Source organism: Epinephelus moara, chromosome 7 (genome assembly GCF_006386435.1).
Source record: "Epinephelus moara isolate mb chromosome 7, YSFRI_EMoa_1.0, whole genome shotgun sequence".
Taxonomy (NCBI): Eukaryota; Metazoa; Chordata; class Actinopteri; order Perciformes; family Serranidae; genus Epinephelus; species Epinephelus moara.
In genome coordinates this window covers 722170-746983 of record NC_065512.1, presented here as the reverse complement: position 1 = coordinate 746983, position 24814 = coordinate 722170, and the positions used below count along the sequence as shown (strand labels likewise).

General features: G+C 43.8%; 2 protein-coding genes across 3 annotated transcripts in view; one reads left to right on the top strand and one right to left on the bottom strand.

The window, feature by feature from the left end:
* sec22a (SEC22 homolog A, vesicle trafficking protein) overlaps positions 1-24814 on the top strand; it is a 104876-nt gene that overhangs the window by 17017 nt on the left and 63045 nt on the right. The window lies entirely within an intron of this gene.
* The window catches only part of adcy5 (adenylate cyclase 5), a 117021-nt gene continuing 100707 nt past the window's right edge, over positions 8501-24814 (bottom strand). For both annotated transcript variants that reach the window (XM_050049431.1, XM_050049432.1), the window contains exons 12-21: positions 23615-23702; positions 21816-21932; positions 21537-21695; positions 19408-19592; positions 19285-19305; positions 18850-18982; positions 16700-16963; positions 15953-16157; positions 15606-15730; positions 8501-11855 (exon numbers count right to left, since the gene is read on the bottom strand). In XM_050049431.1, coding sequence (XP_049905388.1) covers positions 11727-11855; positions 15606-15730; positions 15953-16157; positions 16700-16963; positions 18850-18982; positions 19285-19305; positions 19408-19592; positions 21537-21695; positions 21816-21932; positions 23615-23702 — 1426 coding nt within the window. In that variant the 3' untranslated portion in view covers positions 8501-11726. The remainder of the gene's footprint in view (positions 11856-15605; positions 15731-15952; positions 16158-16699; positions 16964-18849; positions 18983-19284; positions 19306-19407; positions 19593-21536; positions 21696-21815; positions 21933-23614; positions 23703-24814) is intronic.

The following is a 24814-nucleotide window of genomic DNA, read 5'->3' as shown; positions in this document are numbered from 1 at the left end:
GATGATTTGCTAAAAGACAACTGGTTTTGTAGTTTGTTGGTCTTGAACGGAGTCTTGATCTAAAACTTAGACACGCCATCCTCCATATCGTCAAGTCAGCTCATAAACTCCGTCACTTTAGAAAGATCAACATGATGCGTATGAAACATATTGTTCTGGCGACTGGGCTGAGACCAGAAGTGAATTTTGTCCACATCCTGTTGCACATGACAACACACAGATTTATCTTGATGTGATCTGGTCTTCAGTCCTCCTGAAACACATCTGCTCTGGTATCAGGACTCACTGTCTTTGAGCTCGACTATGGAAGATTGAACATTAAAGAAATGTGGGACATTACCATCACAATGATTTCCATGTGTTGGTGTTTTTATGGCAGTGCTGCTGGGGGCTTAACGAGGCGATGAGATCTGATGCGTGTGTTGCTCTGATTGTGGAAAAAATGAATTATGAAAGAGATTCAAAGCATCCTGTAATAAAAGAGATATCAGATCCACGTCCTCTGTAATTTAAAGGAAACATTTAGCTAACCTTGGAGCCTGCAGCGTGCAGCCTGCAGTAAATGAGCAGCAGAGTTTCAGCTGCTAAAATGCTGAGTTTAGTTTATTCCCCTCCCCCAAACTCATTTCTTCTCTCTGGAGCAGCAACAAGCAACAGATTGCCTCATGATTCAGAGGTAGCTCAAACACTTCTCAAGAAAGCACTCTTTGTTTTCCACCACTGATGGCAGGAGGTACTTATGAATATGATTATAATATATTTTGTTTGTCGCGGCCTCATTTTAAGGAACAGCACTTTTCCTCCAGCTGTGGATTAATGGAGCAGGGATGTGTTTGTGCAGAATATATGTGGCTTTAATGAATAATGGCTGCTGTAGGTGTAAATTGCTGAGCACTTGAACAATTTGAAGTCAGGGAGCTACAAGTGAACATCAGTGGTGATAATCCTCTCATGGCTGAGATCACGCAGGTCTCAGGTTGGTGCTGGAGAAAGGTCACAATCATTAAAGGGTAACTACCATGTTTTTGTGTCCAAGTGATGAACGGGAACAACTGTGTTTTAAAAACTGATCAGTATTGAGCGACAGGGCCACACGGGCGAAACATTGTCAATTTCTGTTCACTTAAAGTCTTTGTTTTTGCCACTGACAGGCTCACAGTGTTCTCAGGCTGCGTTCACACCTGTACTTTGGTTCATGTGGTCGCACCAGAGACTTGTTGCAAACAAACCAAGAGGAGTAAACAGGAAGTTGTGCCGACTGACAGGTGACTGGTTGATTGGACAGTTTTGGCGTCATCAGGACCCAGGTGTGGAAATCAAACAGAAGTTTGTGCAGCAGCTTCTGAAGTGTTTCTGTTTCTGAGAGCTCACAGAGAAACACCTGACTGACTGTCAGCGTTGTTAACATCAGACTGCAGATCAGCTGCATGTTGTGAATAATGACTAACACAGGAAGCACAGAAATGATTCTGGGCTTTAGACTGTGGGTCCACACATAGTCGATACAGTGATGGCAGTTTGAACAGCTTTAATCAGAGCAAATACCCTCGCTGACCTGCATCTGTGTTACCATGGTTACATGTGTGCATCAGCATCAGTAGGTTACAGCAGTGGTTCCCAGCTGGTCCAGATTTGTCCCCAGTCATCAGTTCAAGGTCGTCACAGTTTAACACATTTAGCATCACACTTGTGTGTCTCTGTCAAGTATCTGTCCGTTAGTCACTCACTCTGCAGCAGGAAACAGCTCTTCAAAATAAAAGCTCTGAGGCCAGAAATTCACTGTACTTCAAAATGAATTGTGTTTTTTACAAACATTTCAGAGCCACCTATGGTCCAGTAGAATGGACCCATGAGTCGCCCCACCAGTTGGGCACCACTGGGTTATGGGATATACGCATCAATCAGTTTCCAGGATCAGTGATGAGATGGCAGACAGGTTCAGGATCAGCAGATGGATTTATTTTTGGTTCAGCTGTTGCTAAAATCACAGATCTGCTTCATAGAATCCTGTGATTAGTTCGTCTTGTCACACCACAAACGAACCACACCAGAGTCAGCTGGAGGCGGACCCAGAGCCACCTTTTGGAGCGGCCTCGGTTCGGTTGTTTGGTTTGCACCAGGGTTTGATTGACAGCTTTGACACCAGCCCAAACGAACCGTACTAACTGCACAAACAGACCTGAGTTAGTTTAAACTGAGCCAAACAGGTCAGGTGTGAACGCACCTCAAGTGTCTGACTACATTATGAAAGAAGCCTTCAGAGATCGAGCTTTTTGTTGAGGAGTAAGCTCCATGTTGTTTAACCAGAAACAACTGTAAAATCACCATCGCCAGATTCCATTTAAATAAACAGACATTTTAGCATGTGTATAAAGTTTGTATATTTTTCACATCTAACTGGATGAATTGAGAGTTTATATCAACCAAACCAGAGTCGGTGATTGTCAGAGAATTGAAGAAACAAACTGAGACAGTTTCAGTGAGTTTTATTTTGCTTTGTGACTCTGAACAAACTGAGTTTAACAATGATTAAATGACTGTTTATTTAAACTGAGTCTGGTGGGTGTGATGATGGTGATTTGGGGCTGTTTGTGGTCAAACTAAAAGGATCTTACTCTAACAAATAGATGTGTGATCCTTTACACAACACTCAGAATAACAATCTGATCCTGTCAGCTGCAAAAACACTTTCAGTGGACGTACGTTCATGGAGCTCAGTTGCCTGCAGGGTTGACAGTGCAGCAGGTTTTGCTGCTGCAGCTGTGTCACTCAGCACTGGACTGATTTCAGAAACTGTTGTTCCCCTTTATCACTTAAAAACGAGGGAGAGACGGGTCCAGGTTTGTACATACCAACACTCTCCTTTAAGTCTGAGGGTTTAGTTTGTTCCTACATGTGTTGAGTTGTCATGATTAAAGCCTGCACTGTGGTTACTTCCTGCAGTCAGTGACCTTTGACCCCGTCACTGATCAGTCCTCATGTCCTTAAACTTGATCTGTTTAAATGAGGAGACTTTATTTTTAATAATTGTCCAGCTCTGCTGTTAAAATGCATATCACAGGTTATTGAATTAACGGACCAATCAGAATCTAAATGTGATGCCTGGTGATTTGACTTGTGTGTAAATAGAGAAATTAAAGCTGTAATGGATGAAGCAACACTCAGGGTGCTAATCAGCAGATTAGCATTTAGCTGCAGCTCCTCCATCATATATATAAACACTGATGAGGCTGAAGAAGAAGAAGACAAAGGACTCCGCGGTTAGACTCGGTGATGTGGTTCTGCTGCCACCTGTTGGTCAGCCGAGTGTCGAACCGTCACAGCTCAGCTCAGAGCACACACGTCAACACTGATGCACAAGATGCTCTGAAGGAGGGAGAGTTTCTCACTTAAAGCATCTTATTTCCACTGCTGTGTGGCCAAAAGTATGTGGACACCTGAGCTTCTCATTCAGAAACTGTTTCCATACCTGGAGGCAATCAGGTCTTCACTGTCTAAACTATCCCTGTATGCTGCAGCATAAAGATGCTCCCGACTTGGATCCAAAAGCCCAAACTGTGGGGTGTGTCCACATACTTTTGGCCATGATATTTTGCAGGGGATAAAAGACAAGATTCTGTGCAGGACCTTTAGCTTTGCTACTGCACACACAGGCTGACTGCAGGTCCTTTTAGAGTCTGGAAATGTCTTTGATTTTATAAATATTCAGCCTTAAGTCATTTATTTCAAATTTGAATTTGTGACATTTTATCTTACTTAATTTATCCATCTTTTAATTTGTTGAGTCGAGCTCTTCTGTGTGTAAATGTTCATCTCTGATGTCACAAATCTTCAAACCTGATACTGAACTTAATTCTGTCGTGTTTCTTCATATTTACATTTAACTGTTGAAAATAAAAATGTACATCAGCTCTAACTGTGTCTAACTCTGACACTAAACCTTCCTCTTCACAGGACTACAGATAAACTGCTGATTAACGTGCAAAGTTTGAATAATTTGTCCAAAAATTAGTTTTAAATTTGGTTTAAAATGATCTTAAATGTGTAATTAAAATGAATTAAATGTAAGTGTGTGATTGGTGCAGACAGCCTGGACGTGTTCTGAGACGTTCATGTAAATTGATGACTCTGCAGATTATGGAGCAAAGAATCAGATTCAATCGTGAACCTGTGAAACATCAGCAGTTTATTTGACTGTTAAAAAAAAAGCAAAGAGCATAGTGTTGGCATGACGACAGAAACAAGCCATGGTGTTTGACTCTGAAGATGTTTGTGTCACAGACGCTGTGTCACTGTGACGACATCATGAAGGTCCTCGGCTGTAGAAATACAAACCAGGTGAGCTGTCGACACTTGAAACCTCACAGAGTGTTCAGCCCTCTGATGCTCTCTCTCTCTACAACCTTCTGGGTTCTGATGGCACATTTAATCATGGGTGCAGGGTGGCACTGTGGTCACTGAGTCTCATGAGATGATGCTTTAAAGGTACACTACGCATGACTCTCCTAAAAAACTCGCAAGACTTATAAAGTAACATCTCTCAATTATCATTTATGACCCACTGAAAGTGTGATGGTGAGTTTGTCCTCAGATTTTTGTCTTATTTAGTGGTGCTTGGGAGGTTATGGGCGCGTGCCCTGAGAGTGTGCAGGAGAGGTCATGACCTGAGGTCTCATTTATAAAACAGTGTGAAGGATCCAGACTAAAATGTTCTTACAGACCAAACCCATAAATGACATGCACCAAGAAATATTTGACAGTTTCTACAATCAGGCTCCACCTCACCGTCTGTGTCGCCAGTATCTGTCTCCAAAATGTTCTTAACCACGGGTCAAAGTTTCTCCCATCAAGTCTGTTTTATACATCACAGCTTTAGAGTGAGAAGTGGCGCACGCCTCTTTCAGGCCTTGTTTTGTGCATTGTACAGTGTTTATAAATGAGACCTCAGGTGCCAGACTGTACGCAGCAGGTGTCCAAGAGGAAGCTCTGAACATTGTAGACTCAGCACAGAAGAAATGTAAATCTAGTGAGGTGGATCTGCAGTCTGGGGCTGGACATCACTTTCTCCACTGAACGTGCTCAGAAACAGAAACCAACAGTTCCTGCGTACTGTACCTTTAACAGAGACTGTTCACCCTCAATTCAAAAACCTGTGGTGTTGCTGTATTTGTCAGTCAGGATGCACGCTTCCTTCTGCACGGTGATTCGGTTAGGGGGTGTAATTGGTTAGAAAGAAAATAGTTCCTACATGAAACTGCTGACAGTAAGCTGTGTGGATTATCTGGAGTAACCAGGTCATGATTTGTGGAAACAGACGAGCTGCTGCTGAGCGTCGTCTAGATCTGTTACACTGGAGAGACCTCAGACATCTCGACATCTCCAACACTCTGCAGCTCACACTGATAAAGAGCTCCACAGGTGAGAGGATGAATGTGTTTTTGATTTTGGGGTGAACTGCCCCTTTAAGTTTAGTAGTTTGTCTCTGTGTGTGTGTGTGTGTGTGTGGGGGGGGGGGGGGGATGATGATGATGATGAAGATGAAGGTGGCAGCAGTTACAGAACAGAACCATCAGTTGGACCAGTGACAGGCTGAATTCATTCTTCAGGTTCAAAGCAGCAAACGTTTGGATTTAATGTCAAGTTTCTATTTTTCTGTTCAAACAGGAAACTAAAAACAAAACCACAGAAATTTAAAGTAGAACGCTGTTAATTATAATTTAATATGTCTCATAAAAAATCCCGGCCCCGCGGGGGCCCTGGCGCACCACCGGCCCGTCTCGCCCGCACTGTCGGGGAGGTGGAGCGTGAGCGCGTGCGATAGGACCCGAAAAATGGTGAACTATGCGTGGGCAGGGCGAAGCCAGAGGAAACTCTGGTGGAGGCCCGTAGCGGTCCTGACGTGCAAATCGGTCGTCCGACCTGGGTACAGGCGCGAAAGACTGCCTGTGTAGTAAAACTGATTCAGTCTGAACAGTTTTAAAAAGCTATTATAACTTATTTAATTATATTTGCATAAACTTTTAGTACTACAAATCTCAAAGTAAAAAAAAAGTTAATTAATTTAAATGAAATTAATTATTTAATTTATAATCTATATAATACATTTCCTAATATTTGCTTTAAACTTTCTCCCTGTGGAGGAACGTTCTGGATGATATTGTAAATGAACTGCTCAGTTCATCAACACCGTCTGTCCTCAGTGACAAACTGTAGAGCCCAGTCTAAATAAACTTGTATTTAAAATATTAAGAACTGGTCTTATAACGATCTCTGATGACTCTCAGGTGTTGGAAGGAGCCTCACACTCTGACACTGAATATGTGGACAGTTCAAAAGATGAAATAGACAGTTTGATCAAATAAATATCTGGAGGGAGGGAACGATCTGATCATGTAAAGACACTGATGACTCAGTATGGTTCACTTAAAGTGACGTGTTGCACTAATGACCAGCTCACTGTGACTGAACAGCTGCTTTCCTTTATCAATATCTGTCAATAACTAACAGACTTCCTGTTTGTTTGTTTGTTTTTGATCGTTGCGTTCAAAATTTTAATTACAAAAAATATTGACTTTAAGTTACTAATTAATATTTGAGTTACAAACAGGAACTGCAAATTATTTTTAAAAATGGTCTTAACTGTAACTTGTCTGCCTGATGCGTCCCCTCCTGTTTCCTGCTGTAACATTTACAGTCTCTCTTCACTTTAATTTTAAGTCTTGTGAGCATCGTGTCACCTATATTCAAACTGTGGTCCCACCCACAGAGCAGCAGCAGGAGCTCTGATTGGGCAGACTGCTGCCAACATGTTGCAGCCAGCCAATCAGAGCTCCTGCTGCTGCTCTGTTAGTTTCAATAATAAGTTTTAATATTTAATTATCTGTTAATGTTTAATTATCTTGTTCAGTATTTTCTGGGAAACATTTTAATTCAAATTTAATGAGTCATTAATTTCTAACAACTCTTTAAAATGAACAGATTCTGTTTAAACACTGAAAGCAGCTCAGCGACGAGTCTGAACGCTGCAGATCATTTAGACAGACATTTAGACATTTGGAGAGACACGGACAGTCCCAATAAAAACTTTATTTGCTCTGCAGAGTAACGTTAACTTAAAAAAAAAAACAGTTTACAGTGTTTCAAAGATTCATGTTTTCATGAGGAATAAATGAGCTCAGAGATGAGGGCGCAGTGTGTGTGTGAGGCGATATTTCTCTCTCAATACTTTCATAAGATTTGTTGACAATAACAAAAAGTATTGAGCAACTTATTCTTTAAAGAAATACTTCACCTGCTAAATGACCATTAGTGTATGAAGTACTGTGTGTGTTCCTCACAGGCCTCCACGGTGACTGAAGAATTCAAACAGGTGAACAGTCTGTATGAACTGAAGTGAACGTTGGTCTGACTTAAACAGCAAAACATCCGTTTACAAATTCTCACACAACTCATGCAACATAACCTGTGTCTCCAGGGTTCCTCAGGATCCTTTTAAAATCTTAACGGCATCGAATAATGAGGAATTAACTGGTATTGAAATGTCATAAGTTAATGAGAAGTAGGATTTTATGAATGTTTTGACATTGCATTGTTAAGTCCCAAAATCATTGGTAACATCTATTTATTCAAAATATTTTACTGAATCCCTCTGACACTGACGTCACACAGATCAGGATGATGAACCAACGACACTCGGAGGTGAAAATCCAAAGAAAATTGGCTGTTTGCCCAAAATTAAGCAGCATGGCTGAAACAGCTCGGTGAATGTTGTGCCAAAAGTGAGAAACGTAAAACTTGTTTTTAGAGCTGCACGCTAATATCAGCTCGTCATCATTATCAGCTGATATTAACTTTAAAATGAACCATCAGAATCAGCCATGTTTTTTCTTATTTAGCACAATGGATGAATATCACAGACAATGAACAGTGTTTCATGTCTCCACCTGCTGGTGGGCCGTCACCATCAGAGTCTGTGTGTATAATATGATGTTAATTCATCTACAGAAGAGACTTGATGATGATCACTGACACTAGGTGGATATATGATATTGATCGGTTATCGGCCAAATGATTTGTTACATATCAGCAAAAAAAATCCAATATCATGCATCTCTACTTGTTGTTTTCTTTCCCTTCAGTTTTGATTATTGTAAAATTGGTCATGAAGTTCATTTCCTGTGGCTTTAAAATAGTAAATCTAAATCTAAATCGCCTTCAGTTGTAAGAACGTGTGCTCAGTACGTCCCAAACATGCAGTTGTGCTAAAGAATACTGATTTAAAACACATAAGTACAAACGGTTTAGTGCAGAGCAGAGTAGTGTGCAAGGACACGTGTTTCAGTTGAAGTGCCCAGAAACACTCTGGTGGCCCGTGTCTTAAAGGGATAGTGCACCCAAAAATGAAAATTCAGCCATTATCTACTCACCCATATGCCGAGGGAGGCTCAGGTGAAGTTTTAGAGTCCTCNTAGGTGGAGTTGTGTTGCTACCTCCTCTCCCCTTGGATCTCTGCAAGTGATGTGAGGACTCTAAAAGTGAATTTTCATTTTTGGGTGCACTATCCCTTTAAGTCCTGATCATACGACTGGATCAATGAGACTTGGATTAAACTGCAGGATGTGTGTGTGAGTCTGTGTTTGATACAGGCTGGATGTTTAAACTCAGACCGCTGTGACTTCAGTTCATGAAGAATGTTCAGATTCTCCATTCAACATGGAGCACTGTGAGACAACCAAAGTTTTCTTCCTGATTTCAAAGACACACAAATTCAGTAACTAATGTACGAACATTTATCAGGCGAAGAATTCCTTCAAGCTTTTGTCTCAAATTTATTTATTCGTCAGTCTTGTCAGTTAAAACTTGACGCTGAGTCCAGATGTTTGCTGCAGACTGAACTGTGACTCAGTGACAAACAGGAGCAGCTGTAGTGTTTGGTGATGACAGAAATAAACCCGTCAGGTAAAGACAGTGTGTCTGATGGCGTGATGCTGTAATACTGAAAAAAACTCATCTGATTAGAAAATCAAAGGGCACATTTCCACACGGGCTCGTCTTTCCCCGTCCACAGGATGAGCTTCATCACCGCCGTCAGTACAGAGTTCATATTAAAGGCCTCATCGGAGATCGTTGGACATTCATTGGGTCGTACCATCTGATTGAGCAAGCGAGGAGGGGGGGGGGGCAATGCAGGAGGGGTGGACGGCTGAAAAAAGACAGATGCATTCATGTCCTCTAGTCTGTCTTTCAAAGTGCGAACTCTCTGAGTCTGACGTCAGCAAACGGTAACTTCCTGTGTGAAGGAGAGAAGGTCGACCTGCTGAAGCTACAGAGGACGCCCCCCCCCCCCATGAGTGATACAGTATGTACATGTGAATACACGTCGGTGTTTATAGAGCGCTCTAATATATTAATGTACAAAATATAGAATCTGAAAATATCTCAGAGGGTTTGGTGTTCTCAAGTCAAAATACAAAATGCAGAAGATTAGAAAAAGCTCTTCGTTGACATCCTCAGTGTGTGTGTGTGTGTGTGTGTGTGTGTGTGTGTGTGTGTGTGTGTGTGTGTGTGTTTACTGTTGATACTTTAGTGGAACTTTGTGACTTTATACGAGAAGCTTTCTGTAAACACTGCGCAGTGTTTCCTCTGTTCGCACCATAAAACGTCTGTGAGGGACGTTCTCGTCTGTCTTCATCGCTGAGACAAAACTCAGGCTGCGTTCACACCAAATCAGGCGTTGTGGCGATCAGCTGCAGGTTGTGCGGCGGTGTGGGAGGGTCACTTTAAGCCGATCTCTGCGACTGAGTTTTTGTCTTCAGTCAGTTTATGTTTGCTTGTACGATAACTTTGGCGTTTTTCATTATGGACCCTGTTTCACCGTGTACATCGATCAAAGACACCACGTTAACAAACACAGTGACGGTGTTCAGTTGCCCCGTGTGCCTCCATTACAGCCTGCCGGTCGCTGCCTGCTCCCTCAGTACTGGACCAGTTTCAAAACTGCTGTTCACATCAGTCTCTGACTGAGTTACACAGGGAAACAGGGTCCATGTTGAAAAATGCTGAAGTTATCCTTTAAAGATCTGTCGAATTCTTTTTGATTATCATCACTGACACAAAGCGTGTTTTCGAAGGATCGTCGGTCCTTCGAGGATATCACCGGCTCTTTTTCTGTGTGCAGCGCCGCACTGAAGGACCGCCTCCTTCAGCCTCTCACATCCTGCTCTCTCTGCCTGGGCAGCACGAGCTAACACGTCAGACAATCTGACACCGACACAAACAGCTCGTCTCTGCAGTTCGACAGGTTAATACCTTTGTAATGTTAGCGGTATGATGCTAACAGTTAGCCTGACTGTGTAACTTTACCGGGTGTAACAGGTGCAGAGAGAGCAGGAGTGTCAGAGTGACACAACACGCTGCACGCAGCTCTACAGTGACGTCACATTTCACCTCTTTTAAACTAATTCGTGGTTAAATTGTGGTGACTGGACAGAATTTATGGTGAGTGGCTGAATTTGCGTTAACTGTTGTGATGGAAACATCCTGGAGGGGCGGACCCTGACCTGCTGTCACAGCACACATGTGCCGTTCATACTTCATTTCTTCACCTCACTGTGATATGTAACGATAGACACAGACTGTGGGCTGATCATGTGATTGGCCCCTGCAGCGTGACGTCAGGTTGTGTTTCTCCAAAAGTTGAATCTGTTTCAACTTTTCACTGCAACACTTTTTCCGTTTTTGCCACAGCGTCAGATTTGGTGTGACTGCAGTGTCGTACGTGTCCACAGGATCCGTCACCTCCACGCTGTAAGCAGCTGCTGTAGTGCGTTTTGAGAGATTTGCATAAAGTTGAATCTCTGCTTCTTTATGCAAATCAGGGGCAGCGTACGTGACTCGCCGCCTCTGGAAACTCCCAGACAACCTCATAACTTACCATTGATTCATGTCCTATTTCTTTCCTCAGATGTTTCAGAAACATTTCAGTAAACAGTTTTTTAATGTCAGAATGTTTCCAAATGAGCCGCCATGTTGTTTCAGTGTCAGATCCGGGAGCAGACAGCCCACAGACCAAACGGCACGCCCATCAAGCGCCCAATGACCCCTCACATCCAGAAACGCCCCCTGTGGACACGTAGCGTCACTGCGACTCCTCCGTCAGTCTGTGTATTACTGCAGTGATCAGATATTGATGAGAGGACGGATGTGCTGCAGTGCTGAGTGTCCACACTTCAGAGGTTCGTACCTGCACCGCCACAACATGGACACATACAGTACATTAATCATACACATAAAACAGTCTGTTTTACATGTACGTATAAAGTTCAGCAGGAGAAAGGCAGAGAAACAGGAAGTGGCGTAGTTCATGTCCTGCTGCAGGTTTGTCCCCAAACCTTTAAGATCTGGCAGATTGAAGCAAAGTAAGTTTCTCAGAGAACATTCTTCCATTAGGACGCAGACTCTCACAGCTGGGGACGTCTGTCCTCATGCACTGATCGGATATCTTTGGTCTCATAGTGAGGCGAGCTGAGCCTGTCCCGCTTGTGGTCGTGTCCTCTGCAGGCTGAGCTTTGGGATGAGTTCTCCCATCCGTCCCCGCTGTGGCCTCACAAGGTTTAAGAAAGGATCGGCGCTGTTAGGAGGGACACTGCGGTCCGTCTCAGTCCGCCGTGAGCTATCAGAGGTCCATGAGCCTGCTCGTTATGTCCAAGGCGGCGTCAGAGGGGGGGTTAACTGCTCGATGGTCCACCGGTGAGGAAGTACGTCATCATCTCTCCTTTTCCTTTGACTGTGACCAAACCTCTGTATTCTAGTGTGTAGTTATAGGAGCTCAGTACCTGGTACAGGTCGGCAGTCACCTGAGGACAGACAGAGACGGGGACAGTCAGTGGACATGTTTGGACATATGACTTCTGTGTGTTTAATATTATTTAGTCTCAGTGTAGCTCAGTGTGACTCCCAGTCACAGCTGAGTAGTGATTTCCTTTTGGAAAAACAAAAACCCAACTTTGAACAAATTGTGACTCATGTGGTCTGAGAGGACACTAGACGTCCGCTCCTCCTCCTCCTGCCTCTGATTTGCAGAGGCTTTAGAATATCTCACCCTGACAGGAGACTTTGTCCAATCACATGTCATTTCATGGAGAGGGCGTTCCTATTGGCAAATGTAGATGTGCGTGCACGCACCTTCAGTTCAGGCTTGATTCAATGGCAGAGAAAATGCTGCTAACAGTTTAGCCTCCTGCTAACAGGCGCCAAAGACTCACAGCTGCAGCTTCAAGTTTACAATCATGTAGCTAACGTTAGCTAGCGCCTTAAATCACAGTGTGTCCTTTGTCTCACTTCCTGCTGCTACAGATCACTTCCCCGGGAGGAGAGCAGGCAGCAGCTCTGGAGACTGACCCCCAGTCAGCGGTTGCAGCAACCTGAATCCAGCCAACTCAAACTCCAGCTCTGAGGGATCAGCAGCACAATCAACAAACTTTCTGTTGCTGCTGTGACACCCCGTGCTGAGGGGTTTCTTGCTGGCCAAATTACAGTCGCTGACCAAAGGGTGAGTCTCTTGAGTTGCTGTTTGCTCTTCTACGGGGTCCATAGTGTCAGGGACCGTGGGACTAAGGGACCGTGGGACTAAGGGACTGTGGGGTGTCTTGGGGTGTGAAGCTGCCACACACCAAAAAATGTCAGAGGTGCCAAAAGAAATGTAGAATTATTTAGTGGTAATTACTTAAAATATCACATTAAAGCCATTCTTTTTTTTTACTGGTTATACATAAAATAAAACAGAAAAACATTTAACAATTAAACTCAAATACAATCTGTTTATATTAATTTGCCCCTTATGGGAGCTCACTAAGTTTTATTTGCCGACAGAGAGCTTCTGTTTGGTCCTGCGTTACAGGTACAGAACATCTGTCGGGCTGAAGCTGCATTTTCAACAGATTTTTCTGTTTGATTCATAAAAAGCTGAAAGTTAAGATCATAATATAGGTTTATATTTCTGCTTCATTTATCACCCTGCTCAGTTGACAACCATAAATGACTTCCTGTTTAAAAGCCTCTCAGCTCGTCTGTAAACTGAATATTATCATGTACAAACAGATTGAAGTGAGTTAACGGCGCCATCGTGCCGTTGCTTTGTCTCGTTCATGTTGATCAGGAAGCAGCAGTGCGTGTTGGCTCCTGTGGAAATGGTGTTTCAGGAGGTGAATTTAAAGGCTTCCATCTGTGTTCAAAGACGCTTTGAGTTATTAAGCTTTAATGACTTCACATCTGATCGTGAGTAAAAACCAATACAGCCATTTTTAATTAACTTGAACAGACTTGTGTGTCTAAACCCAGCCGTCGGCCATGACGGGCAGTTTGGAGGGATTTCTCATGTTTGACCAAAATAGCCTGGAGCCAACTCCAAGATGGTGAAACAGATAAACTACCAGCTGTCCTGAGCTCCACTGACACTGCTTTAATGACCCGTTACTGTCTCAGCGTTCACTGGTTCCTAAACTAAGTGTCATCAGGATGGTGGTTGTTCCAGTCGTCTTTAATGTTTCTGACAAGAGAGGGTGAGAGGAGCGATTATTGAGAGAACGCCTTTTTTTTTTAAAATGATGGTTTGTTGAAAAGTTGAGTGGAAGTTGTTTGTTGTCACAACGTGATGTGGCTCAGGAGGAACTGTTCAAAAATATCAGTATTAGTTAAAGTAATGGGATGTTTAAATACTTCTGACTTTTGATTTAGGTTTAATTAATGTCCTGCAGTGTTACGTAGAAAATGCAACAGAGTTCTGCAGGATTGAGTCCTTAAACCCAGAGATGAGGTAACATTTCTGCACGTCCCGTTCCCTCGTCTATAAGTCAGTGTGTTTTTGGTTAGATGTCTGAAATAAGGTCTGTAGTTCACACAAGCTTCAGAGACTTTCATGTTTTGCTATGACATAAAATAAGTCAGTAAATACCCCACTGTGAATTTAGAAGCTTATTTATGTCTTGAAAAAAGGCAGTTGCTAATAAGTGGCTAAATGAGACTACAAAATGTCATCACGTCGCCTTACAGCCTCGTTGTGGTGGTGACGTTTAGTCATGTGACTGTTGTGTAGCTTGTTTACAGCCTGTGTGCACGTCAGGTGGTTCGTCTGGTGCTCGTTTATCTGTATTAGCCGTCAGGGAAGCAAAGTCAAGTTATCCACCGTTAGCTGTTCACTTCTGTTCTGTTCACTGTAGTGTCCTTTAGTAAAGATTATCTCGCTGAACAAAATCTGTAAGTCTCATAAATCTTTGTTTGCCACAGAGCTTATTTTAAATCCAAAAAACAATCAAAAAGCCCCACTAGCTTTTTGTGAGGGAATCAGGGCAATGCTAACTTCTGTGACGGCCTAGAAAAAACGTTATTGCTGTAACATAACAAAAATTACAGTAATTAAAGCAATATTATTTGACTATCTAAAATTATAAAAATGATATAATTTACTTATTTTGATTAAAACAGAAAACTACATAAACAAAATATCACTGAGTACAATGACGTGTTAAATGTTTTGAAGCGGGGTTGTCTGAAGTATTTAGGTTTGATGGTGGTGGAAGGAGCATGCTAACATGTTTCCTAACCTGGCATCCAGTCAAAGAGACGGAGAACCAGCTTCATGTGAGGGACTGGAGCCTGGGGGGGGTTTGGTCAGGGGGCGGGGCGGGGCGGGGCACTTTTAGTAACGGGTGCAGGTTTGACTTTGACATAATGACAGGTAACGGGTTGGTTCTGGTGCTGAGCTTTATGGGTATGGGCGGGTGCAGCGCTCTGAGCTGGAGTACTGTCACATAAGCTCAGCAGTCTCCAGCTGTGGACGGGACCAGCAGCAAAATGAATTTTAGCCAACTAAAAAAAAAAAAAAATCAACACCATTTTAAGTGTACACTTTATTCAGAGTAACTTTTAGTGCTTTACCTTTTTGTCAAACAGCCCGTTTAGACAAGGAAGCCGTTAATGGCTTCAGGTCCCATCATGCTCTCGTCAAAGCCACACTCCACTGACAGAAACACTCATTTGGCTTGATGAACTCAGGAGCTGCTGGTCGACTGCTGCCTCCATCAGTCAGTGTGTTTGTGTCACTGTGTGACTTTGGTGAATCTGAATTAACCCTTTAAACACCAGAATCACACAGTGACACAAACACACAGACTGATGGAGGCAGCAGTCGACCAGCAGCTCCTGAGTTCTCAGTGGAGTCTGGCCGTGAGGAGAGCTGCTTCAGAAAGGGCTGTCTGACAGAAAGGGCTGTCTGACAGAAAGAGCTGTCTGTCAGAAAGGGCTGTCTGACAGAAAGGGCTGTCTGTCAGAAAGGTAAAGCAGTGACAATATTCTAAATACAGTGAACTCTTTAACTGATCTAGATTATTTTTAAGTGGCTAAAATACATTTTGCAGCTGCCTGTGTCCACAGCAGGACATCGCTGAGCCTCGATGTCAGACTCCTTCCTGCTCCTCCAAACTGACGACGTGCTGACTGACTCTACAGTAGGTGACACACTGACTGTGGATAAATACGTCACACCCCCTTTAAAAGATCTGAACTGTCCCTTTAAGAGAATATTTGGGCAGTGTAGTGTCACAGCTCACCTGGATCCTCTCAGGTACTCCTGTGCTGTCCATGCGGCTCGCCACATTCACCGTGTTTCCCCAGATGTCGTATTGAGGCTTCCTGGCCCCGATCACCCCGGCAACCACAGGGCCCATATTAAGACCTACGACAGGAAGCAGATTAACAAATACAAGATGAAACATGGTGCTTAATCACAACTAAACCTGCTGGACTCTGATGTGAAAACAAATATGTAATATGTTTTTATGTTTTTACAAAACTCTCAAAATTAGTTTTATTGAACAGGTTCCTTTGTATTTTAGAAACAATGTGCTTTCTGTCCAAAAATAAATATACTGTTTATCAAACTCTTCCCTGCAGCTACCTATCTTCATCTTGAAGTTGTTGAAGGAGTGTTCATTGATGTATTTCATTTGGTCCATCATCCTCATGGCGTAGTCGGCCAGGGCGCGGATGTGCGAGCGCCCGGCCTTGTCGTACGTGGAGTCGTTGAGGCCGGACGCCGCCATGTAGGTGGAGCCGATGGTCTTGATCTTCTCCAGCTGACGGAACTGATCCTCACTGATGATCTGAAGGTGACACACGAGACAAAGTTTCATCTGATAAGTTTTATATTTACTGGATTTAACTTGATAAGATAATCGGATTCTAACAATTCTCTCTTTCTTTAGTAGTAAAGAACAATGTACCAAACATTTAAGCAGATATTTTTTCCTCTGAAACCTGCGTATGATTTTAATATTTATTTAGTCTAATATTGATCAAACATTGCAGATAAAGAATCCAGAGATAAAAGCAGAGTGAATATCAGACTCAGATTCACAAACATGACTGAATGAATGTTAAAGTTTCTGCGTGTCGACCGGATGCATCAAACTTTCATGATGTGCCTTCATGCAGCTTTAACTCAGCATAATGTGGGTGGGAAGAAAGAATCAGTCTTAAAGTCTCTTCTTACGAGCGCTCAGTGAGTAAAACCAGACAGAAGCCGACGTGCTGCTGGTGTCACTTGGACACAGAGCTCATAAAGCTGCACTGACACCAGTCGATCCCACAGCCAGAGCCTCAGATTCACAGACGCAGCCTGCAGCTGGATTTGTTCTCGTCTCACCTCATCAAAGTCGGCGATGATCTCGTTGAGCAGCCGCAGACACTCCACTCCCTCGTTGTTGGCCTCCAGCTCCACGTAGAACTCTGAGAAGTTGCTGATGGAGGCGAACATGACCGCCACGCACTCACACGACTGGTAGTAGAGCTCGTCGTTACGCCGTTCGCGCTGCAGGAAGTGGGCGGCTACGTCTTTGGGCAGAATGTTGTGGAGCAGGCGGCGGTTGTAGGCCTGCAGCTCCTCCATCTCCTCCTTCTCCTCTGTGGCCTGTTGGGGTGACAGATACAGACATGAGACAGATTATACTGATCAATAATCAAAAGAGAATCACGTGAGGAAAAACTGATACTGCAGAGTAAAATATCTCAACCGTGATCAGATGAGTCGTCATGACATCAGTCACTGCTGTAACTAAAGACATGATGTCATTTTCTTTAGTGTTTACTGAATATTTGAAGCAAACTATAAAACTACATCACTGATTTTGTTGATATTCTATCTTCTTAAATTAATAATACAATTTTTTTTTTACTAATTTGTCATATTGTCAAAAATATCTTTGTTGCAAAAATACCCTGAAATATTCTGATGTTACTTCAGGGACACATCGCTGACCCCTACTTTGTGCTGTTGGAGCGGAGCAACAAAAAAAACAGACGGTGTATATATTCCAACAGCGCTCTAATGATGATCCAGCTCCAAAAAAAGAAAGTCAAAGGTGGAGGCAGATGTTTTAGTCGTGGCGAGACGCCGCAGATCAACCAACGTGTGGGAAACCCTGCTGCTGATTGACAACCAAAGCTTCTCTGTCAGTGTGGCCTCAGACGGTCGCAGAGGCTCGGTGACAATATGACAATAACACCAACAAAACAATCTGTGTTTCATCTTTAGTTTGATGAAACATGTCGGCTCGTTTTGACGACTGATGTAAGGAAAAACTCAGGTGCTGCAACAAACTGAAATAATGACAGTTTTCTTCATATCGACATCTCTGAGTGTTCCTGAAGGAGAGAAATTAAAAATACATTTCCCAGTGTTAATCCTGCGTCCTCGTGTTCATTCATCAGTTTTATGACAAATATGTGTCAAACATTATATCAGAGTATTTTTACCTCCAAATCTCTGTCTTATCTCTTCCTGTAAAACAGTTTCAAATGATAACGACTCATCCTGAACTCAGGGCCGTTCACAAAAGTTCGTCCAATCAGAGGAGACTTTGGGCAAATAGTTAGCTGCCCTGGTCATATTAACTGCACTTCACAGCTAACGGAGCGATACGGAGAGAGATAAGACGGCGTGTGTTCAGATATCAGAGCTCCAAACATCTTTGTTTTCATGTCCAGAACAATGTGACACAGGATTAATTCATTCATCTCTCCCTCGTCTTCCTCTAGCTCTAACAACAGAGCTGCGTTCAGCCTCGACAAAACAAAGCCAAATGTTCTCCTGATTGCTGTACCATAGACGACTGGACCTGTTGAGTTTGTTGAAGATGTTTCACCTCTCATCCCAGAGGCTTCTTGAGCTCTAACAGACTGGTGCAGAGTCGCAGGCTGTAAACATCAGAACTGAAGAAGCTTCTGGATGAGAGGTGAAACATCTTCAACAAACTCAACAGGTCCAGTCGTCTACGATACAACACTGAGGATTACCATGACGACTGAGAATCTTCACCTACATGTAGCTGAATGTTCTTTCAAACAGAAATCATGGTGTGTTGAACACCATGTTGTGTCCTGTAAGCTCTCTGCCTTTTATCAGACACACACACTTCTGACACACCTCCACTCACGAGGAAACACACCTCGGAGCCTGATGCACACTCTTGAGAAAACACACTGTTTGTCCCACAAACCAGAACAAAACAGAGCACACCGTTTTCATATTCGGTCCGCACTAAACTCTTAGACCGCTGCCTTTTTAACGCTCCAATCAAATGCAAAGGATTTTAAATCCCTCTTGTAACTGTGCTCCATGCAAATATTCTATTTCCCAAGAAATATGTCACAGTGAAGACGCTCTGACTGTGCTGCACTTTAAAGACTTTAAACCAACACCACACACACAAACTACCTTAAGGCACCTGACCGATCGTTCCCTAGAGACCAACCCTAACCTCACACACACACACACACACACACACACTCACTGACCTGCAGCTTCCACAGGAAGTCGAGCCTGGCCGTTGACTCCACCTGCTGGGCGTGAAGGTACAGGGCGAGGACGAAGACAGTGATGACCACTGGGGTCACGATCTTCAGAGGAACTTTGGAGTCCACCACACAGCTGGAGGCACGCACACACACACACACACACACACACACACACACACGGTTTTACCATGAGTACTGCATCAAACCTACAGGTGTAACAGGAAGTTGGCCTGTGAGGGTGTGAAATGAAAAGTATGGCACATAAACGAGCGTCCCTCTGGGTCGGGGCTCATTAGCGTTAGCATCTGTTAGCGTCTGTTAGCAGCAGGTCATTCTAATCACATTGTGGCAGCACACTGATAATGATGCTGTTAATGTGATGATGGAGGTGAAGCTTTGGGGCGCCACAGTGACTCAAGTCTCCATCAGTCTCACCTTGTTCCGTTGATGTGCGGGCTGTGAGGGGAGGAGCAGAGGAGAGCCAATCAGCCAATCAGCCGTCAGAACATCAGGATTTAAACATCACGGCCGTAACAAGACACAGAGAAGAAGACTCACACAAAGTTGACGGCGTTGGCCATCACCAGCAGGTCCTGGTTGTCAAACAGGGTGACTGTGGGCACCTCCATGATGAGGAGGTAGAGCAGCTCGATGAAGAGCATGAGGAAGAGTTTCCCGATGCTGCTGATCTGCAGGAAGACGGAGCACGCCAGCAGGCTGAGCAGCACGCACGACGAGAAGTACTGAGGGACGGAGACAGAGATTAGGAAAGGTACGTTTGTTTTTATGTTTGGTCGACAAACTTTAATTTCTGTAACACAATCCTGACTGAGTCACAGACAGACGCTTTAACCCCCCCGATAAACCTACTGTTTTAACCACACAGCTGTAAATTCAAACGTTAGTGTGCAAGTCAAATGTTAACACTCACACCTGCAGTTACCTGCTACTGTTCTAGACTACATCACACCTCTGAGGCATTGGAACCTCTTTTGGTCTTTGCACAAAGCCAAACAAGTTCTTTTTAGAAGTATATAACTGTGATGTTACACTGGATCACCACGCGCCGCCATTTTGGGCGGGGCCCGGCATCTATTGGCTCTGTCTTAATTCCAACTCAAGACATTACGACACAGTATGGTGGTGGTTAACAGGAATACTTGAGCTCTTTGTAAAAGTGTGGATGCTCCTTCTGGTCGTCAGAAACTTGTTCCACATGGAGAGAGCTTGACGCAGCGTTCCTCTGCTCTGTAATCAACTATTCATCCTGTCCTATAAATGGACACTGTCCTCAAGTGTTTACATGTACGTACGTGTACTTGTTCGTAATGGTTTGTACAAACAACGTGTGTGTACTCACACTATATATGTGTATGTATAATCTAATTTTGCAGACATTCATTCTGTAGTTGGTGCTGAACATTCTGCTGATCGTTCTGCCTTTAAGAGCATTTTTACTTTTGTTCTGTTTTGTCTTCCTTATTTTCATATTGTTCATCTCTGAGGGTGGAGGTAGAGGTGGGATTGGGTGGATGACTTGTACTTGTGTTGATTGGGAAAAGATCTGAAAATCTTTAAATAAAATATATGAAAAAAGGAAACATTAAGCATCATGTTGCTGCATGTTTGGTAGAATACTCTGTGTATTTGGTTATGATGACATGCAGCCAGATTTGCTGACACAGCAGTAAGTTGAATTTAAGTTCTTGTTCTGTTCTCTCTGCATTTTAAACGTCTGTACCAAACCAAGTCACCAGAATAAATGTTGGCATCATACGTTTCTGCAAACCACAGATATGAAACATTCATACGTCGTTATGGAGCTGATACGTTTAAACAAGGCTGTGGTTACAGTGTGGTCAGGTTTGGGCATGAAAACCACCTGGTCACAGTTAGGAAGAGATTTTAGCTCATAATAGCTGCTTGTTGTGGCACTGTCCCACGGACAGGAAATGCAGCAGTGTCTCAATAAAACAGCTGCTTTTCGTGGCACTGTGCTGACAGGAAAATGTCGCAATGTCTCAGCAAAAAACAGCTGCTTTTTGTGGCACTGTCCCCGGTGGAAACACAGCCATGGGTTGCTAAAATCACACACGTGTGGTGGCCAAAGAGCAGCTGGAAACACTGCGGTAACTCCCTAAATTACAATTGTTTTTGTTGTTTGTTGGTTTCGACCAGAGCTCTGCAGCCTGTCAGACGTCTCGCCGAGGTGCCACATCATCCACCATCCCCTCCACCTCCTGATGACACTGTCAGCTCAGATACTACGTCACTTCAGAAACACTGATATGACACGTATGAAACGTACAACTGGAACATATCTGTAGTTTGCAGGAACATACGATGTATTTTCTCCTGCTCACTGAGCTGCTGTGTCAGTCTGAAGTCTCCTTTGGTTAATGACGCTGCCTAAACATCTGGAACAGGTTTAACTGATCAATATAATCAGTCACAAACGTATCATGGTGGTTAAAATGAATCAGCGTCACTGCTTCAGACAAAAGTTTTTCTCATCTGAGTTGAACTTTTAAAAAGTCTCAGTTTCCACCACCTGCAATAAACCTACATCTGTTTTGCTCCATTTGCCTCCTCCACCTTTTAATATCCACGACACCTCCAAACTCGCCTGTTGAAATATCTCTATATCTTAGAACAGAGGGTTTAAAGCAGGTGTGACTCAGGTGTACCTCAGGTAAGCTGCAGATGGGGCCGTTGTCTCCACAGGAGCTCTGCTGTGTGTCCAGGCTGTAGTTGAGGAGGTGGGCGTGGCAGGCGTTCACAGCGGCCAGACTGATGTTGAGCTCCGTCCTGATGCAGCTCCGCAGGTCCAGGCTGCTGCAGGTGAACTGCAGGAGGTCAGAGGTCAGCGAGGACACGACAGAGGAGAGTTAGTCTTTATGAAACCTGAGATTACAAAACGCTCCGAGCTTTGAAAACTGTCTGAACTTTGTCAGGAGAGGACTCACAATGTTGATGAAAGCAGAGAGAAAGACGATGATGATGGTGAAGACGCCCACCAGGGTGCTGTTGAGTCTGGACTGGACTATCCTCTTAGACAGAGTCTGCAGAGGGACCGGGAAGAGCTGCGAGCAGAGCAGGGAGTCATGGGTACAGGGAAGTGAGACAGGAGAGCAAGACACAAAGTCAGTCAATCAATTTTTATTCTGATATTTTGATTTGATTTATTTCACGCAGTCTTGCTCATTTTCATCTGACGCCAGAAATCAGCTTCTGAATGAACATCGGTCACTTTATCTCATCTCTGACACCAGAAATGTAGAAACAGAAGAGATTATTTTAAGACTAAGACAGAGCCGTGACTCATCAGTGAAACATCAACAGCAGCTCCGCTGCTCTCAAATCTCTCCTGACCTGTGAGCCGGCGCTGAGAGCAGGAAATGGAAAGATTAAAGGCCTCCTGAGGTTTGTCAGGGAAGATCTGCTCTCTGGCATCATCACAGTTCCTGTTCTCAAAGTGCGCTCAGGTTCTACCACTCACCCGAGTTTAACACACACAGAAGAAAGAAAACCTTCCACACGTTCGCAGCTGTTTTTATAAACAGGTTAAAGGTCTGGCTGCAGACTTCACTTGATGAGCCACACATTCTATAATTACTTTGCAAATTCAGATGAATTATTAAGCAGCATCACAGAGGAGGTGGAGCTGTTGGACTGAACATCAGCACAGCTGTGATTCGGTTGCAGGCTGAGTGTTGAAGATGATCACAGCTCTGCTGATACACAGCTCCACCTCCTGTATGATATTACTTTCATACAACAAGCGCCATTTTCTGATTTGTGAAACTATTTGTGATTTGGCTCCGCCCACACAAATAGTTTGGCAGCTGGACCAGAACTGGACTGTCGCTAAGCAACACATAAGCAAGAAAACATTCCTGCACTTTAGCTCGCCATTTTGTGTAGGTCGACACGTCGCCACAGACCAGCTGCTTTGAATCATGGAGGCTACATCTGTGTGTTTTCAGTTATTTATCGAGCAGTGAATCAGTCTGTTGACAGTCGCTGTGGTGGAACATGTGTGATGCTGACGAGTTAACAGCTTAATCTGTTTTCTGATGTCACATGAGCACACCTGGAGATTTACCGTGAAGTGAACAAAGCAAGATGCTCAGCGACACACACTGCTAACAAAGGCAGCGTAGCCCAGGTGTAAAAATAAAAAGCCAACATTGACTCAGACTTGACTCGACCCCGTCTCTCCTGTGTGAAAGTCCTGTGCTTCACCCATTCATCCATCATGTCTCACCACCTCTGTGGGCTGTGTCTCTGTTCATACGACATCATATGACTGTCTGGCCGAACATTCATGAGTTTCTCCTAAATTTACCACTTTGATCTCAGAGAATATCAGATTGACGAGTGCTGGCCTGGACTGTGACCTCAGTGCTATAATCCTAAACCGCCTCCGACGTCAACTGGTCAACATGACAAGTCCTGACCAATCACAGCACAAGAGCTGCAGTGTGACTGTTCTCAAACAGAAGAACTTCCTCTGAGGTCAAGAGCAGATTGTGTTTAAGGTTCTGCGTGGCTGACATTATCTGGACTCGAAGCAGCTGATAAAAGACTGAAGACATTTGTCTCTGTGACGTCTGATCCTGAAGTTTCATATCAAGAAACAAGAACCCGTCTCTCTCTGTTCCTGCTGACGTCTCACATATATATCCTAAAATCACTCCTATGTCTTATTCCGTGTCAGATGTGCAGGAGACGCTCCCATTCATCACCAGCAGACGCTACTCACCCCAAAACAGCAGTACACGGTGGAGACGAACATGACAGCCATCAGGATAATGAGACAGGTGACGAAGAAGCCGATCATCAGGCCGGAGCTGCAGACGACAGACAGGCCGTCATTATATTCACATTATGTCTGGATCCATGTAATGTTTCAGTGTTTGTCTGTCAGTGTGTGGGCTGCAGCAGCTGCTCCTCTTTATTGTCTCTGACCCTGAGAACATGTAAATATTACTGAGGCATTATGTGTGTGGGCCGGGGGACGGGGGAGACAAGGTGTGAACACAGTGAAAATGATTAAGGAAAACAGAGTGAACAATGAGAGGGAGGAGGCGGCGAGGAGACGAGGGGAGGAGGGACTGTGAGAGGTAAAGACAGGAATAAAAGACGAGAGGGGAGTGGTGAGATGAAAGGATGGAGGAGAAAGGTTAATAAAGAGACCGCCTAAAGAAGATCAATACTGTGAGACGGACAGGAGCAAAGTCTGAGAGCAGGAGAGATAAAAAACAGAGGAGGGCTCGCCTGGGGACAAAATCCAGCAGAGCTCTTTGAATCTGGCTCCTGCTCGGCTGCAATTATACCGATTCTGATTTGATATTCTCTGTTATAACTCATCTATTCAGCTTCATGTGCTACGCTTTTATTTTACTCTATAATTGTGGTTTTAAGGCTGAAGGTGGAGGAAGCTGGAATAGATACTGAGAGGACAGAGGACTGAAGAGATGTGCAGGATCTGTGAAGCCACAAAGATTAAAGGCTGAACATCTGGAAGGATCGGCTGCAGATGACGTGTTACAGAGGATCTCACTGACACCAGCTGTAGCAGACACTGTTTTAAAGGATGAATTCAGTGTTAATGAAATATATAAATACTTTTGTGTCTGATATTTAAAGTCACAGTGTCAGATGTTCAAATGAAAAGTGGCCAAAGTTTCTAATAATGAGGTAAACGTATGCGAGTAAAAACCTCTTCAGACCGCTCTGAACTCTGTCTCTTCTTCTGTGGCTACAGTATGACGTCATATAGTCTCGCCACCAGACAATCAGAGATCTCCGCCTCCTGATAGTCTGGGGACACTCCTTTCTAAAGTGTGTTTAACACACCGGCGAAAACGGCCGGCAACAAAGCAACGCCTCTTGCATTTTTGAAAAGGACACGCTTTCTCGGAAATGTGCGCTCCCCCTTTTCTCGTCCGCAAGGAAACAA